The following is a 16,221-nucleotide window of genomic DNA, read 5'->3' as shown; positions in this document are numbered from 1 at the left end:
GGATCCATGCAGCCTGGGCCAAGGACATAGTCACCTCTCAAGTTGCCACTGAGCAGAGACCAGGCAGCCCCTTTCTGAAAAGTGTTGGTGTGTGTGTGTGTATGTGTGTTTGCAGGCACATTCCACTCTGAGGAGTGTTAGGGACGACCATCCCTGAGGCCCTGTGGGCTCCCCTCTGTACCAGGGTGGGACAGCTCCTCCTCCCTGTGCCCTGGTGGAGGGAGAGAAGCACCATGCTCTGCGCTTCCATGGGCAGGAGCTCCAAGGCACCCTGAGGATTCCAGCTTGGAGATGCGCCTTTTCTTTAGCAGGCTGAGCCATGCGGACACCTCTGGATGAAGAACCCTTGACTTGCACAAACATGCCAAAGAGGCACTGGGGGCCCTGATGGGTGACAGTGATCCCCAGGTGGGGCTGAGGCTCCATGGCCTCGGCAAACAGTGAAAGGCTTGAGGAACCAATTCTTGACCCTGGTGGAGAAGCCTCTCCCTTGGTTACTGCTCTAGATCAGAGTTTCCAGGAAAAGCCTGTTGCCTCCCCTACCCTCCACCTTTGAGTTAAAGGAACAGGTGGCCAAGAGGCCCTCCTTCATCCCAGTGGTCCCCAAACTTCAATTGCTCCTGTGTTTTTGGGGGGCTTTCACCTTCTCTGTACACCACCCATGTGATCCCTAACTTTATTTTCCTTTAACCTGTCTCACTTTTCAATGGGGGCTCTACTCAAAGCAATAATATCCATGAGGTACAGTAAATGAGCTGGTAATAAGTCAACTTTTTTTAGTATATAAGACATAAATATAGCATTATTAAAAAATTTAAAAATCACATTCTGGTAAATAATGGACCTACTTTCCCAAACATGCCAAAGAGGCTGCCATAAAGAGCTGCCTTGGCGTGGGTAGGACGGATCTGGAGCTGCCCCTGCTGGCTGAGGCAGGCCTGGTCCCTCCAGCACTGGGTGGCAGGGTGGGGGGAAGTGCAGAGAGGGAGAGGATGCATGCTTTGGCCACAGCCAAGTTACCTAAAGGCATCAGCAAGTTCTTCAGGTAAAAGTTGGGGCTCTAGTAACCTTAGGACTAGAATCTGATCTGTCCTGAGTCCCCTCCTGGCTCCTAGTGATAGAGGATCTGTGGATGCACTGGCAGTCCAGAGCCTGCAGCAGGGGAAGCCAAGGGGTGGGTCAGCCCTCTTAGGATGCTTGACCCTTTCAGATACAGAGGGCTTAGGGCACAGTGGTCTCACCTTCAGCTTGTCCCTTCCTCCAGGACAGTGGATCTCCAACCCCAGCATGCCTCCGATCAAATGGCTGGGCCCCCTCGAGTGTCTGACTGGTGTGGAGCTATGGTGATGCTGCCGATTCTGCTGGTCTGGGGACCACGCTTTGAGAACCACAGCCCTAGAGGATGGGACTGTGCAATCCTAAAGACGAAGGTTGCCGAGTCCTTGACCACTCAGAAGGAATCTCCAGGAAAACGCACTCAGACGCAAACTACATGCGTTCCCAACACCCCACACCAACGTCACCCGGAAGCAGTCATGTGGCAAGTCCCTGGTCACTTCTGGCTCCAGAGGCAGGCCCGAAACTTGTCACTGAGACCTCTAGGAGAATCCCCATGAGCAAACCATGTCACGGCCAAAAAAGATGTCAAGTTAAGAAATGACAGCGTGCCCTAGGCTGAGTGCGGGGGGGAGCCTGGCTTGCTGGCTTTACGGCTCCTCTTTTGTAGCATGGGTGACTCAGGCAGGAGGCAATCAGGATAGAGAGCAATGGGCACAGGTATGGATAGCAGGGCTGGGATTTTTCTGAATCTCCCATGGTCATCTCATCACCCCAGGTACAGGCCGACTCAGGGCAACAGAGGGGATAACTGCAGTTGCCCCTTCGAATCTGACCTAATGGACAGAGAAATCCATTGCTGAAATTCTTGTTGAACACACATGGACCATCACGCAGGGTGAGCGGACTCAGAGATCAGTGTTGGCCACGGAGGAAAGATGAGGGAGCAGGTGGTCTCTTACACTTCATTGTGCCAACACCTGTGCCTTGAAGCCCCAGCGGCAAGCCTGATCCCTCTGGGGAGGGAGGTGTGATTGGGTGGGGAAGGATGCTCCTACAGAGAGAGGTGCCCCCATGGAGGTATGGCTGGACCAAAGGTGCCAGGAGGAAGTGACCAGAGGTGTGATAAAGGAGTCCTTGCAGGGTGGCTGGGGCCGGGTGACATGAAGGGTCTTCTTGAGCCACACTAAGGTTCCTGCTCAGAGTGGCAGGAAAGAGCTGTGTTCTAACAAGGATGCCCACCCCCTGCTGGCTTCAACACATCAAGGGGTCTCCCTGCCCTCTGCTGCAGGGCTGTCTCTCCCAGGCTGCTACTCCAAAGAGCAAGCAGGAACTTTGGAGGAGCTCAGAGACCCCTATGGTGGGGCAGATGGCAACTTGGCAAGTGGGGGAGGTTTCAAGGGGCCAGACAGGACCCTGGAGAGCCTGAAAGGGCAGGTGCTTTGAAGAGGAAGTTCTGCAGATGGTGACCTTTGGGTCTCAGGCAGATCAAGGGCCTTGGTGGGTCCTGCCACTTGAGGGAGGTCCCTGTAAGAAAAGGTCAGTGCCAGGAGCCTTGAGATCACTGAAGATCAGCCAGCAGGTGGGGAGTCTTGAAGCCTGTTTGGAGGGGTGAGAGAGATGGGGACAGCCACACTGGGGGGTTCCTGAGTGGGGGCAGCCACTGGCTAAGGAACCAGATTCTGGATGATGATAAAAATATCAGCTGTGCCTTGCATGGTACATTGAATGATCCAGGCTCTTTTCTTAATGCTTTATGTGACCTAACACATTTAATCCTCATGAGACAAAGAGGTAGGTACTATGATCATTCCCAAGAAATAAGATGGAAAATAAGTATACCAAAATGACATTCCACATCCTATGTCATCAGAGAAAGAGAGTTAAAACAACAAAGAGAAGGACCACTGAACAACTATTAAAATGGCCAAATCCAGAACACAGACAGCATCAAATGCTGGCAGAGAGGTGGAGCAACCAGAACTCTCATTCATTGCAGGTGGGAGCGCAAAATGGTACAGCCACTTTGGAAGACAGTCTGGCAGTTTCTGACCAAACTAAACATACTCTTAGCACTTGATTCGGCAATCGAGCTCCCTGGTATTTATCCAAAGGAGTTGAAAACTTAGTCTAGACAAAAACCTGCCTAAGGAGGCTTATGTAGCTCTATTCATAATGGCTGAAACTTGGAAGCAATCAAGATGTCCGTTGGTCAGCAACTGGATAAGTAAATATCCAGACAATGAAATATTATTCCACACTGAAAAAGAAGTGTCAAGCCAAGAAAAGACATAGAGGAGTTAAATGCATGCTAAGTAAGTAAAATAAGTCAATCTGAAAAGGCTGCCTTCTGTATGATCCAATTATAAGACATGGAAAATGGAAAAATGTGGAAAACAGTGAAATGTCAGGATTTTTAGGACAACAAAAACACTGTAAGATACAGTAATCATGGATATGTCAGTGCACACTGCCCAAACTCATAGACTATACAATTCTAATAGTGAGCCCCAGTGAAATCTGCGGACATCAGTGATCACAATGCACCCAGATCAGTTCATCAGTTTAGACCAATGCCCCACTGTGGGAGGAAGGTGGATAATGGCCGAGGCCCTGACCATGTGGGGCAGGGGATATATAGAAAGTCTCTTCCTTCCTCTCTGAGAACCTGACACTGCTCGGAAAATAAAAAAAAATAGTCTTTTAAAAAAACCAAAGCAAAACCGAGGCACAAAGAGACCAGGTCATTCCCATGACCACACCCCTGTGATGGCAGGATCAGGGTGAAGGGCCAGACCTCCCTAACCCCACTTTCTAGAATCAAAAATCCTTTGTATTCAAGGTCAACTGGCCCAACTCCCTCATCTCACAGGAGGAAGACTGAGGCTCAGAGAGAGCCAGTGATCTGCCTAAAGTCCTTTTGCAGGTGAGTCATGTCACAGGATTGAGGATGGTTCAGGAGTCATAGGTCTGGAGTGGGGGGAGAGGCCCCAATCCCCTCTTGTCCTCTGCTGGTCCTCCTAGGCCTCCATCTCCACTCCTGGCCCTGCCTCCAACCTGGGCCTTAGTGCCCCTGTGGACTTTGCTCAGCACTCTGGCCTCTCATTTCCTGGGTCCTATTTCCAGGGATCTGCACCTCCACTCCACTTCAGCTGCTGGCACGCAGCCAAGGCCTGGCCTCTCCGTCCTACACGCCATCAATTCCTACTTTCCTCTTCCAGGTCTAACCATCCCACCCAGCAGCCTCGCTCCCACATCCATTGTCTTCCAGAGCCTTCCAGAGCTCCACTTCCTCAAGGCCTACAGGCTACCTGCCTGCTCATCCCATCTCATCCTGGACCTCATGGACTACCTTCTTGGCAGCACCCTTAACTCTTCATCAGCACCCCCATCTTCGTCTTCCACCCGGTGGAGCCCTGGCGCTGGAACAAGAACTCTGTCTGCCTTCTCCATCCTGCTCCATGACCTGATGAAGGTCATCAGACCACCAAGGAGACTGGGCCACTCTAAGCTCAAGGACTTCTACACAAGAGGGGGGTCATTTCCCACCTGAACGCCTGACTGAGCCAACTGCACAGGGGAGTAATTCTCAATGCTGGCTGCAGGTTGAAATCACCCTAGGGCTTGAGCAGGTACTAATGCCGCTGCTCTGGGAGATGGCTTGGGATCAGGAATGTAAAAGCCCCCCAAAGATGCTCTGTCCAAACAGGGAGTGTTGCTCAGCAGTAGAGAGAAGCCAACTACTGACACATGCCACAATGTGGATGAACCCCCAAAACATTGTGCGATGTTATATAGCAAAGACACATGCTGTATAATCTCATTTACATGAAATTTCTAGAGAAGGCAAAGCTATAAAAGCAGGCTATGGGGTGGAACTGACAACAAATGAGCACAAGGGAGCTTTGGGAGTGACTGGAGTGTTCTAGAACTTGACTGTGGTGATAATTGCACGACCATGTCAGTGTATTTACAATAATTGAACTGTACGCTAAGAATCTTCAGACTCTGTGCTATGTAGATTGTATCTCAAAAGTTGTTGAAAGTGAAAAAAAATGAAAAGAAAAAAAGTCTGACTAAGGGAATTTAGTCTTGGATTTTAAAATAAGAAATCAGAACCAAAATTCCATTGGTGAGTCCACTGGGCAACCAGAGTTGAGAACCTGGCAGGAAGTGTAACACCTATTAATTCCAGAGCCACCTCCGTTCAGCTGTGGTCCTCCAAAGCTGAGGTCTGATGCACCCTAGTGTCAGCAAGGTGAGTACATTGACTGAGGTCACACAGCCATCCTGGGTGAAATAGAGCCCAGAGATCAGTGCATCTGATCCAAGTGCAGAGCAGCCTCTGGGGGCTCACAGGAGCAGCTGGTCCCAAAGCCAGGAGACCCTCAGACCTTCCTGGCTTCCACAGTTCTAATGCCACAGCTCTATGGGATGAAGGTCCCCCTCTCTGCTGCCTCACCCCTCCAACTTCAGGATTGCTTTCACTTGACATTCCCTCCAGCGCACCCATCCGGAAAAAAAGTGTCTGACACTGTTGATCGACCAGTTTCATAAAAGGAATCCAGTTTCCTTTGCACTCATGAAAAGCTGTTAGCCCTGGCGAGCTTCCAGAGGCTATATATCAGTAATGCAGCCCAGACATGGGCAGAGGGATGCCAAAGCCCTTGGGCACAGAGAGGAGTCATCTGGGCTGATGGATTTAAATCAAGAAGGGTTCTTGCCAGGACTACCACCAAGTAACAGCCCTCCTGACTTTGTGTGAACGATCTCTCATGACTCAGAGGTGCTCTGAAACTTTGCACTGTGTCCCTTCCCCTCTCATGGTGATCAGTTTCCCCTTCTACACAACGAGGAGATTGGGGGAGGTATCTTTCCAATAGGATGCTATTGGAAAGAAGGAAGTACCCCCAAGTCCCTGCAGGGTCCGGTGTTAATGAGGCCAGGGGGCTGACCTTTCCCCTCTACCAGGATTGGCCTCTTTCAGTCTCATTTTGGAACATTCCCTGCTGCTCTACAGAGGGCAGTCTGCCAGCAAAAGCCTCTTCAGTGTTTGGCAATGAGTTGTTCCCACCGGAGGCCAAGTTCCTTTTGGGCTTCCTCCTAGGGGACGAGAGGCAGAGAGGTGGAAGAGAGGGCAACACTGGCCTGGGAAAAACCTGTCTTGTTTGCATCACCAGGGACAGTTGGGGCCAGCACTTCTCCTTTCCAAGCACCTCCCAAAATATCCTTTATTTATTTTTTTTTTTGGTGCATGAATTTTATAGTTTATAAAGCTCTTTCAAATTTATTACAGATTGGATCTTAGTAAAAACCCTGTAGGGAGGCATGCAAAGGGTTACTAGCTTTATATGACTTCCAGGGGAGGAAACCATGGCTCAGAGAAGGAAGCTTCTCCCAGGTCTCATGGGGACAACATCAAAAGGCCTCTCCTCTGCATGGAGACAGGGCAAGAGCCTCTGAAAGGTAAGTGCTCAGCTGGATTCCCAGCCTTGCTCTGCTCCATCTTGGTGGCCCCCTCACCTGGAACTTCCTCCTTCCCAGGCTGGCAGCAGGGTGTGTGGCCTTCCTCACTCTCCCTTGGAGTTTTGCCTGGAAATCTGAATAATACACCATAGTTTGTTTCCCCTGGGCTGCCACACACGCACACCTGGAATGTCTTGGTTTGGTGGAGGCTCCAAGTATCAAGAGTACATTTGGGGCCAGGTGTGGTGGCACATGCCTGTAATCCCAGCAGCTCAGGAGGCTGAGGCAGGAGGATTGAGAGTTCAAAGCCAGCCTCAGCAATTCAGTGAGGCCCTAAGCCACTCAGCAAGACCCTGTCTCCAAATAAAATATAAAAAAGGGCTGGGGAATGTGACCCAGTGGTAAAGTACCTCTGGTACCAAAAGGGAAAAAAAATGTGGGAAGAGAAAGGAGGAGATATAAAGCAAATGGAGGAGGAAAAAAGGACCAAAGACCACTTTGCACTCACACAAAGGGGGATAACTTTTAACTATTCACTACAATCCACTGTTAATAAGGTGGTGTGGGAACAGGAAATCGTCAAGAGCCATCAGTGACACTAGAAACTGGAACAGATCTGTTGGATGTCGGGTCCCTCTCAAAATTTTAAATGGCCTCATAATTCCATTTCTAGAAATCTATTGCCACGGTGCACGCCTATGCACGAAGGTGTTGGTTGTGTTACCAGAAGGCTGTAAACATCCCTGGGGTCGGGTTCAATAAGTCACACTATACATCCATTGACTGAACACCCTGGGTCATTAAACCCGAGATCAATCGGATCTCTAAAATGTGTTGCAAAGAAAATAAAAAAGCAAAATATATTTGGTATGAAGTCATTTAGGTTCAAACAAATATAGTGAAAAAATTCTAGGCAGATTAGCACCAAACTGAAAATGGGGGGGGACCTGGGAGGGGGGGGACAGGGCCGTTGGAGAAAACAACACTATCACCATATATATTTTTGTATTGTTGTATGAAATAAAATAAAGCACCATGTATTTATGCATGTTTGTAAAACATTGTTAAAAACAAAAAAACCCACAAAGCACAATCCAAGATGACCTAGGAGTCTTGGTTCCAAGCCAATTCCTCCCCCAAACTCTGCTCCACAAGAGCAAACCTATTGGTGGCCCATTTGCTTTCAGATAGTCACTCTATCATCAGTAAGCAGGACAAGGCCACGGGGCCTTTTAGGAGTAAGGGGAAGAGTGACAGGGGAGTTCTCACTCCCCTCTAGGGCCATGGCTGAGGGTCCCATGGGCCCAGGTGCACATTCCACAGCTACCAGCTCTTTTGTCAGAGGCCAAGCAGCCTCCACGGTGCTGGTGAAATCTAGCAGAGCAGCCGCCGGGGGCTGTCACTCACGCAGCCCAGGGTGAGCCCAGGCCCCCCGGGGCGCAGAGCTTGGCCTACCTCGGAGAACCTCTGCACGTCCTGCGTGAGCGTGCCCACGCGCTTCCAGTGGTAGTGCTTCAGCAGTTTCAGGATGGCCGGGTTCACCGCGTTGTCCGACGGCACCGTCCGGAAGAAGTAAGGGTATTTTTTCTTATCAGCTAGGACAGGCGTGGTGGCGGCAAAGGAAAGCTGAAAAAACAAAACAGAAAACAAAAAAGAGACGATGCTTTTTACTAGGAGCTCAGCAGCCCTCCATCCTGTCTTGGGACAGAAACGCATGGTGCAAGGTATTTTTTTTTTAAGGCTTTTGATTGTTAAGAGTAATACATCCAAATGGAAGAGATGGTTAAAAGGTGCAAAAAAGGAGAAAGAAGGACAAAAAAAAAAAAAAATAACCAGGCATCTACCAAAGATCCACCATTAATGTGGGGTCTGTTTCTTTCTCATCTTTATGCACAGTGATTGGACTTTTTTCAAAAGTTTCTTGAGATCATTCTACATACACAGTGCAACTGTTTTTCCCCTAGTTAACATTGTTCTACCAACACTTAACCATCCTGTTAAAAACTCCCTGTAAACATTTTAATAGCTGCATAATATTCCAGCATATGAACATATCACAATTTACTGAGTTGTCTCTAGTTTGGGGACATTGTTTGTAATTTGTCCTATTATTCTGCAGGCATCTTTGTGCATAGCATCTTCCCCTATATTTCAGGATTATTCTGTAGGACCAAGTCTGGTATGTAAAATTTCCCAGATAAAAGAGAGGAAATGAATCTGGGGCCCAGTGGTGCAAACCTGTAATCCCAGCTGCTAGGGAGGCTAAGGCAGAGGTTCAAAGGCCCTAAGCAACTCAGTGAGACCCTATCTCAAAATAAAATATAAAAAAGGACTGGAGATGTGGCTCAGTGGTTAAGCACCCCACGTTCAATCCCTGGTACCAAAGGTAGGGGAGAAAAAAGGTAGGAAATGAACCTTTAGACTGTACTTATTTCCCCAAAGAATTTTATCAATCTGCATATCTGCTAGTCAGGTATAATTAGAGGGCCAATTTCACCACATTCTTGTCAACAGGGAATAGAACATTTTTCTATCTAATTTTATAATGAATTATCACTTTAAAAACCTGAATCATTGTGTTCACGGTTCCTCGTGACGTTGAGCCTTTTTCATGTGGTTCTTACCAAGAAGCGTGTCCTAGTTAAGGAACTTCTTTTTCGTGTCCTTTACTTTTTGAGGTTCTTGTAATGCTTTTCTAATTGAATTTAATTAAGACTTTTTATATGGACGGGATCCAGGTCGGGCTGTGAGAGCTGTGGCAAAGACCTCTGTCTGCCTCTGCGTGTTGGGTGTGGGTATTTTAATTTATACTCAGTAGTCAAATCTGTCCGTCTTTCCCTTTATTGTTTCTTCTTTAAGTGCCAGTAAGTTGTTAAGTTGCGATTTTAATGATCTGTCCAGCTTAAATGTCACCACTCCCCTGACACTTCCTCTGATCTCGGCTCTCCTTTTCCTGGGCCTCTTCCATAGAAGGTGGTTATCAGCCTTTTTGATCTCTGCAGGGTGATGGGGAGCAATGGCATCTTCTAGTTCTAATTTGCATTTATCTCATTGTGAGTGAGGCTGAGTCTCTCATCCTATGTTTAGCAGCAATTTTTAGTTCCTTTTTGGAAACTGTTCCCATCCTTTGTCCATTTTCCAATTTGACTCTTAGTCTTCCCCTCTGTTTGTAGAAAAGTTATCTTCTATATTAAAGAAATTAGTGCTTTACGATATAAGTTGTTTATTGTTTTGATCCAGTTTGTATTTCATCTTTTGATGTTGCTTATAGTCTGATTTTTCATGCCAAAGTGTTTTTTTTTGTTGTTGTTGTTGTTTGTTTGTTTGTTTGTTTTTTGGTACCAAGGATTGAACCCAGGGGTGCTTACCACTGAGCTGCATCCCCAGCCCTTTTCTGTATTTTATTCTGAGACAGGGTCTCACTGAGTTGCTTAGGACGTTGCTAAGTTGCTGAGACTGGCTTTGAACTCACGATCCTCCTGCCTCAGCCTCCCGAGCTGCTATGCACCACTGTGCCCAGCTAAAAGTGTTTTTTTTTTTTTTTAAGTGGATGAATTTATCACTTTTTTCTCTTATGTCTTCAGGTTTTGTGTCATATTTAGAAAGGCCTTCCCTACTCTGAGATTATGAAAGAATTGCTCATGGTTTCTTCTAATCTGTTCTTTCTCCCTCCCTCCCTCTCTCCCTCCCTCCCTCTCTCCTCCCCTCCCTTCTCTCCTTTCTTTGGCATCATTAAATCTTTGATCCAGAGAGGGCAAACTGCAGCAAGCTCAGTCTGCACTGTCCACCAGTGTCCTCCTGCACCCTTGCTTGTCTCAGCAGCAGCTCTCAACTCTATACATCCCAGAGTCTAGTTTCCGCATCCAGGGAAACAACATCCTGCACCCTTCTGTCCCAGAGAAAGGTCCTTCACTGGACTTTCTCCCTGGACCCCAGGAGGGCAAGCTATCGAGATCCATCCTTTTCCGTGGTCTGATCAGAGTGCAGTCAGCCACTCCCTCAGATCCCTGGAGGTCCTGTGTCCACTCTGCAAGCCCCTGCAGATCCAATCTGTTGCAGCTGACCGTGCAACGCCTGTCAGCCATTGCCTGAAGCTAGGGAGTGCCTAGAGAAATCGATTTCTAAGATCCCCACAGAGACAGGGACACCTCACAATTGGTAAGAGTCAAGGGCAGAATGACTGTTGAAAAAAATTCCAGGTAGAATAAGGACCAATGGGAAGAAGCTGCAGAGAGTAACCGTCCAGCGGGGTGCATGGAGGAGCCCCCACATTCAGAGTTGTCCAGCAATAGAAACCCTGCCAATCGAAGTAGTGACATCCCTGTGCCTGGAGGTGTGGACAGGGAGTCTGTGCCATAACCTCGTGAGAACAGAAGGGTCCCACAATGTCTTTGGACCCTCCAAAAACTGTAGGAAAAAGTTTGTGTGAGTGTATATGTGCATACAAATATACACATTTTTTTTCCCTGAAAAAAAGATTTCATGGCTTAACAGATTCACAAAGAGGATCCCATAATCCAAACAAAATCCACACACCTGCCTGGGGGGTGAGATTTAGGTCCTGTGGAGAGTGCCAGAAAGAACAGCTCTGTACAGTCCACTCTAACCTATTATCCACAATTCTTTTCTCAAGATTAAAACCACCCTGCAAGTTTCCTCTGCTCACCAGGGTAAGGGGGGAGCTATCTGAAAAAAATCTGGGAGCAACACTTTTCAGGACCTGGGAGGACATTATGCATGCCATCGCAGCCCCCAAAATGCTTATCTAATACAATTTGGAAAATATTGGTTTTCTGATGTAATTTCTGAATCACACTCTGGTTGATACTTTACCCGTTATTGTCCCATTAGTTCCAGGTCCACAATTAATTGTTGCTCCAACAACCTCATATGTTTGCCCTGTAGGTAATTACGGTGGTTACTGTTCAGTGAATAAATGGTCCATTGTGTTTACCATAGGCTTGGAGTACAATATATGCCCCAGGTCTAAATCATGTTGGGTGCAAAATATTAACTGGCGCCTACATTTTCTGCACCATTTGAGATAATGCACATTTTGATTGAATTGCTGTGTGTCTCTCTTTCTCTGGCTTTAGCGTCTTGAAACTTTCTTCCACGGGCAGGCTCAGGTGCCTACTAGTATTGCTGAACTTCAGAACTGGGGGGAATCTAAGAAATCACCTGTTTTGGGGGTTCCTATCCTGGCTGCACATTGGAATCACTTGGGGAGATTTTTAAAAATCTGATAACTTGATCCCACTCCAAATCAACTAAGTCAGAATTCCTGGACCTACAGCCCAAACAGTGGTATTTTTTTAAAAAAACTTTCCAGGTGAGTTTGATGCCAAGGGAGGGATGAGAACCCCCCAGTACAGATCAATACCAAATTACTGAGATTTTCTTTCTGGGCTTTTATACAGTAAACTCTTGTAAAAGTTCCATGGTGTTGGGAAGAAAAAAGTTATGAATAAGCAGACTGAAGCTGAAAGATGGGGTGATATTGAGTTATCCACCATAGCAAATAAGAGGTGGAAGCAGGACTTGAACTCAGGATTAAAGGACTCCTAACATCAGTGCTCTTCCCTGCCCGATGGCTGTCCACTGCATCCTGTGTGGTCCCCAGGCCTTCCTCTTCCAACATCCGCAACACCAGGGCCACCAGCATCAGCACCCTAACTTAAAGACCCACACTTCTGGGCTCCCTGTCTTATTTCACACAACCAAATTAGTTTCTGAACAGACTGTGATCAGGGCTCCAGTTAAACCCTAACCAGGGATCTATTTCTGAGAGTATTTTAAATTTTAATTCATAGTTTTTGTTATATCTACTTTTATTGCATTGTTTTGAGAATTTTTGGCCTGTACAGTGTTTGCTTTGGCAAATTATTGAGATTTTCTTTCTGGGCTTTTATACAGTAAACTCTTGTAAAAGTTCCATGGTGTTGGGAGGAAAAAAGATGCACTCTCTAGTTGTAAGCTATAGAATCCTTTATGAGACTACTTATGCATAATAGATATAATCAAGCTCTAATTATATTTTCATATGCTTCCTATTTTTGCTGACTTGGTCTATCAAAAGCTAAGAGATAGTATTACTAAATTTTTCTCTCTTGCCTCGGACCATTTCCCCGTGTTTTTCAACAGTGTGTGCTTTGATGCTTTGATTCTATGTTGTTTTCAGTGTAAAGGTTCATCATGATTTTTTTTTTTTCAGCAATGTGTACTCTTGACTAATACATATAGCAGGTACTTAGTGGATATTCATTAGGTGAATTGAGGATTAAAACATTTGTCAATGTAAAATAAATATCTTTGTCATTTTATTGCTTTTGGTTTTGTATAATATCTTGCTTGATATTAAGATATGACCCGCTGGGCGCGGTGGTGCTCATCCGAAATCCCAGTGACGCGAGAGGCTGAGGCAGGAGGATCATAAGTTCAAAGTCAACCTTAGCAACTTAGTGAGGCTCTAAGCAACTTAGCAACACCCTGTCTCAAAATAAAAAAAAAAACAAAAAGGGCCGAGGATGTGGCTCAGTGGTTAAATACTCCTGGGTGCAAGCCTCAGCACCAAGAAAAAAGAATATGACCCTTTAGTTTGTACTCGTGTTTCTGTCTATAGCTTTGATCCTCCTTCTATTTGTATTCTGTTAAGATTATCTTAAATATTTAATTCTTGAAAACAGCACATATTCTTTATGTGCATATATTTCTATAATAAATGCTTGGTCCTGCACCATCTCATTAACTATCTTATTCTCTCTTTATGCCTTTTTGTTTCCTTGTGTTCCCTTGGTACGTGATCTTGGACACACCTCTATGCTGGCTTCAGGTCTCAGCCTGATGGAGCGCTTTCTGATATTCTGAGGAAAGGAAGGAATTGGAAACTTGCTGAGGATGGGCTTCTGTTGTCTTGATAATGATGGAATTTGGCTGGGTATAAAATCCGTGGGCTACTACTTCTTTCCCTTGAAACTACAAAGTGAGGCTCAAGAGAAATCTGAGGCTAGTTCAATCATTGTTCAATCATAGGGGACTGGTTTTCTCTGCTTGAATGCTTAAAGGATATTTTCTCTTAGAATTAAAAAAAAAATTGCCAGGATAGATCTGGATATAGCACTCTGATCTGTGATACAAGGCGTCCTTTAATTTAGCTACTGAAGTCCTCCAACTCAGAAAAAAAAAATTATATATATATTTAAATTGTGTATATTATACACAATAATCATTTATACAATAGAGTTAGTGTATTTATTATATACCATACTTATCATACTGTATATATTATACATAATAAATACAGCATACGTAGTGTGTTTCTACTGTATTCATATGTATTCTCATCTCCTTCTGGCACACCTGATTATTATATGCTGTCTCTTCATTCTGCACATCCATAGTTATCATATTTGCTGTCATGATTTCATCTCTTGATTCTTGTCTTCATTTTAGAAGAACATCTTATTTTATCCCATCTTCTTTATTACGGAGTATGTGCATATTAACTTTCACCATTTTCTAGTAAAATGGCTATATCATCCACAGTTCTGGCGATAAGGTATAAGCATTCTTATTTCTTCACCTCCTGGCCAATATTTGGAGTTATCAGACTTCCTAATTTTATGAGTCTTTCAGAGACAAAGTGGTCCTCCTTTCCTGTTTGCCCAGGAAGCTCTCTATGATATAGCTGAGCAGATGTGCACACGCATGTCAGCCATCCAGGGTCTTTGTTCTGAGTTTCCTGACCTGATTTGCAACAGCCTCCGCTTCGAGCTTTATTGACAATAAAAATGCATTTTTATTGTGTTATGGACATTTGGGGTTCACTGTTCACTTCAGGTGATCACATCCCCACCCCCCCAATCCTCTTGTCTCAGGCTATTTCATGGGACCCGTGTTGTTTTGTGGAAGGTTGAGGATGCCAACCACCCTTCTGAAAGTTCTCTTCTTTATCCTACAATAGATCGTTTTCAGAAGTGGACTCTTCCCCTGCTTCTTTTGGGTATTGTGCTCCTTTGATTATTTTTGAAGTACTTTTTCAAAGATGTTTTCAATGTACTCACCTTCAGAAGCAAGGCAAGTCTTTTCAGATTCAGCTTATCAGGAGAGAGACACCACAGGTGGACTGCTCTTGGCCCTGTTTTCTGCCTGTTTGTGACTGGGAATGTTTCTTAGGAAACTGAAGGGTAAGTATCTGAGCACAGCTATTGGTGTCTAGTAGGCTCTCACCTTACGCTGGTTTACAGTGATTAGGTGACATCATTTTTTATCCTCAGTGCCTGGTTTTCTAAGACTCTGGATCAACATGGTACATTAAGTTCCCATGGTGCATTGCTGCTAGTGTTCTTTTCTGCCCATAAAAAAAAAAAAAAAACGAACTCAATTCCCAAAATGCAGTGCACTTAGAGTATATTCCTCTCCTCTTCCTATTCAATTTTTTTTTTCTAGGAATTTATAACTCTCTGAATTTGGAAAGACACAGGAGGAGCATGAAGAGAAAAAAAAAGCACTTTGTTTGCCTCGGAGATCAGCCACCATGAAGTAAAGACATAGCTGTCCGATTTCCAGGTCCTGGTCTCTAATCCAGTTTGGGGGTGGAGGGGAGGAGAGAAAGGAATGTTCATCTATTTTCAGGACGTTCACTACTTTGTGAGACAAGGTCTAGAGTGCCAGGAGGCGACGTTTAGGATTCTCTCAATCCAGATTCATCTACTGTAGAACTAGTGGATCTTCCCAGGAAAGCTGGAGGATGTTCTGTTGGCTACTGTGAGTGCTGAATGCTCCCCTTTGGTCTGTTTTGCTTCGTGTGTGTTACCATCCTTTAATTTAGTAAACCTTATGTTCTTAAAGAGTGCAAAGTTATAGGTCAGGTCACCCCATTAAAAGTATTAGAAAAATTGCAAATAAATTCAGTCTGAATTAATCAGTCCATTACGCAGCAGGGCCTCACATTCTCCTTTGCACGGTTTAGATGCCATTTAGAGCAAGGGTTGATGGGAAGGTTTGGAGGTTCCTGATCTGCACCCTCAAACTGCTGTCTACTGGGTGTTGCCGGCTGCTGTGCCCCCCTCACACCCCAACCCTGCCAGCTGTGGGCACTGAGTGGGACTTGGAGTCCCCGCCTCTCCCTGCCCCCCATCTGCAGCCAGGCAGCACCCGGAGCACAGAGGGGTTCTCCCTGCCTGGAGTAGGTGTCCCGGGGGTCCTTGGGCACAGCCTAGTCCTCAGAAGGTCCTGAAGCCGCATTTCCTTCTTTCATCCCCACCCAGGAACTTGCCTGGGTACTTGTGATAATGAAGGGGTCCAGAAACTGCCCAACCACACCAGCCACAGGACCTCTGGCTTTGCGGAACTACCCACGGCCACCTGGCCTGAGCAGTGGCCGAATCTCCTAGCATCTCAGTGTCAAAGGCCCAGTTCACAGAGGGCTGTGGACTTCTCCTGGAAGCCAGGATGTCGGCCAAGCGAACAGCTTTGCACCTGGTCCTCATGGCCAAGAGGGTCTTTCCAGAAGCCCACCACAGAGCGGGCCCTGCCTTCCACTTGTGCCCAGTGCTGCCCAGTTATCCCACTCATGCTCACGCCGCCCCCACCTCAGGCCAGTGCCGCTGCTCTTCTCACCTTACAGACTTCCAGGTTAGGAACCTGGCTGAGGAGGCAGATTGGTGCTTCCCAGGGCTGGGGGCGGGGTGGGGGTGG

General features: G+C 46.3%; 1 protein-coding gene across 1 annotated transcript in view; it reads right to left on the bottom strand.

The window, feature by feature from the left end:
* The window catches only part of Gabbr2 (gamma-aminobutyric acid type B receptor subunit 2), a 352,128-nt gene that overhangs the window by 195,645 nt on the left and 140,262 nt on the right, over positions 1-16,221 (bottom strand). The window contains exon 3 of the mRNA XM_015492500.2: positions 7,978-8,148. Coding sequence (XP_015347986.1) covers positions 7,978-8,148 — 171 coding nt within the window. The remainder of the gene's footprint in view (positions 1-7,977; positions 8,149-16,221) is intronic.

The sequence above is a fragment of the Marmota marmota genome, unplaced genomic scaffold (genome assembly GCF_001458135.2).
Source record: "Marmota marmota marmota unplaced genomic scaffold, marMar, whole genome shotgun sequence".
Lineage (NCBI taxonomy): Eukaryota > Metazoa > Chordata > Mammalia > Rodentia > Sciuridae > Marmota > Marmota marmota.
The sequence above is the reverse complement of the archived record's forward strand: the minus strand, read 5'-3'. Positions and strand labels throughout refer to the sequence as shown.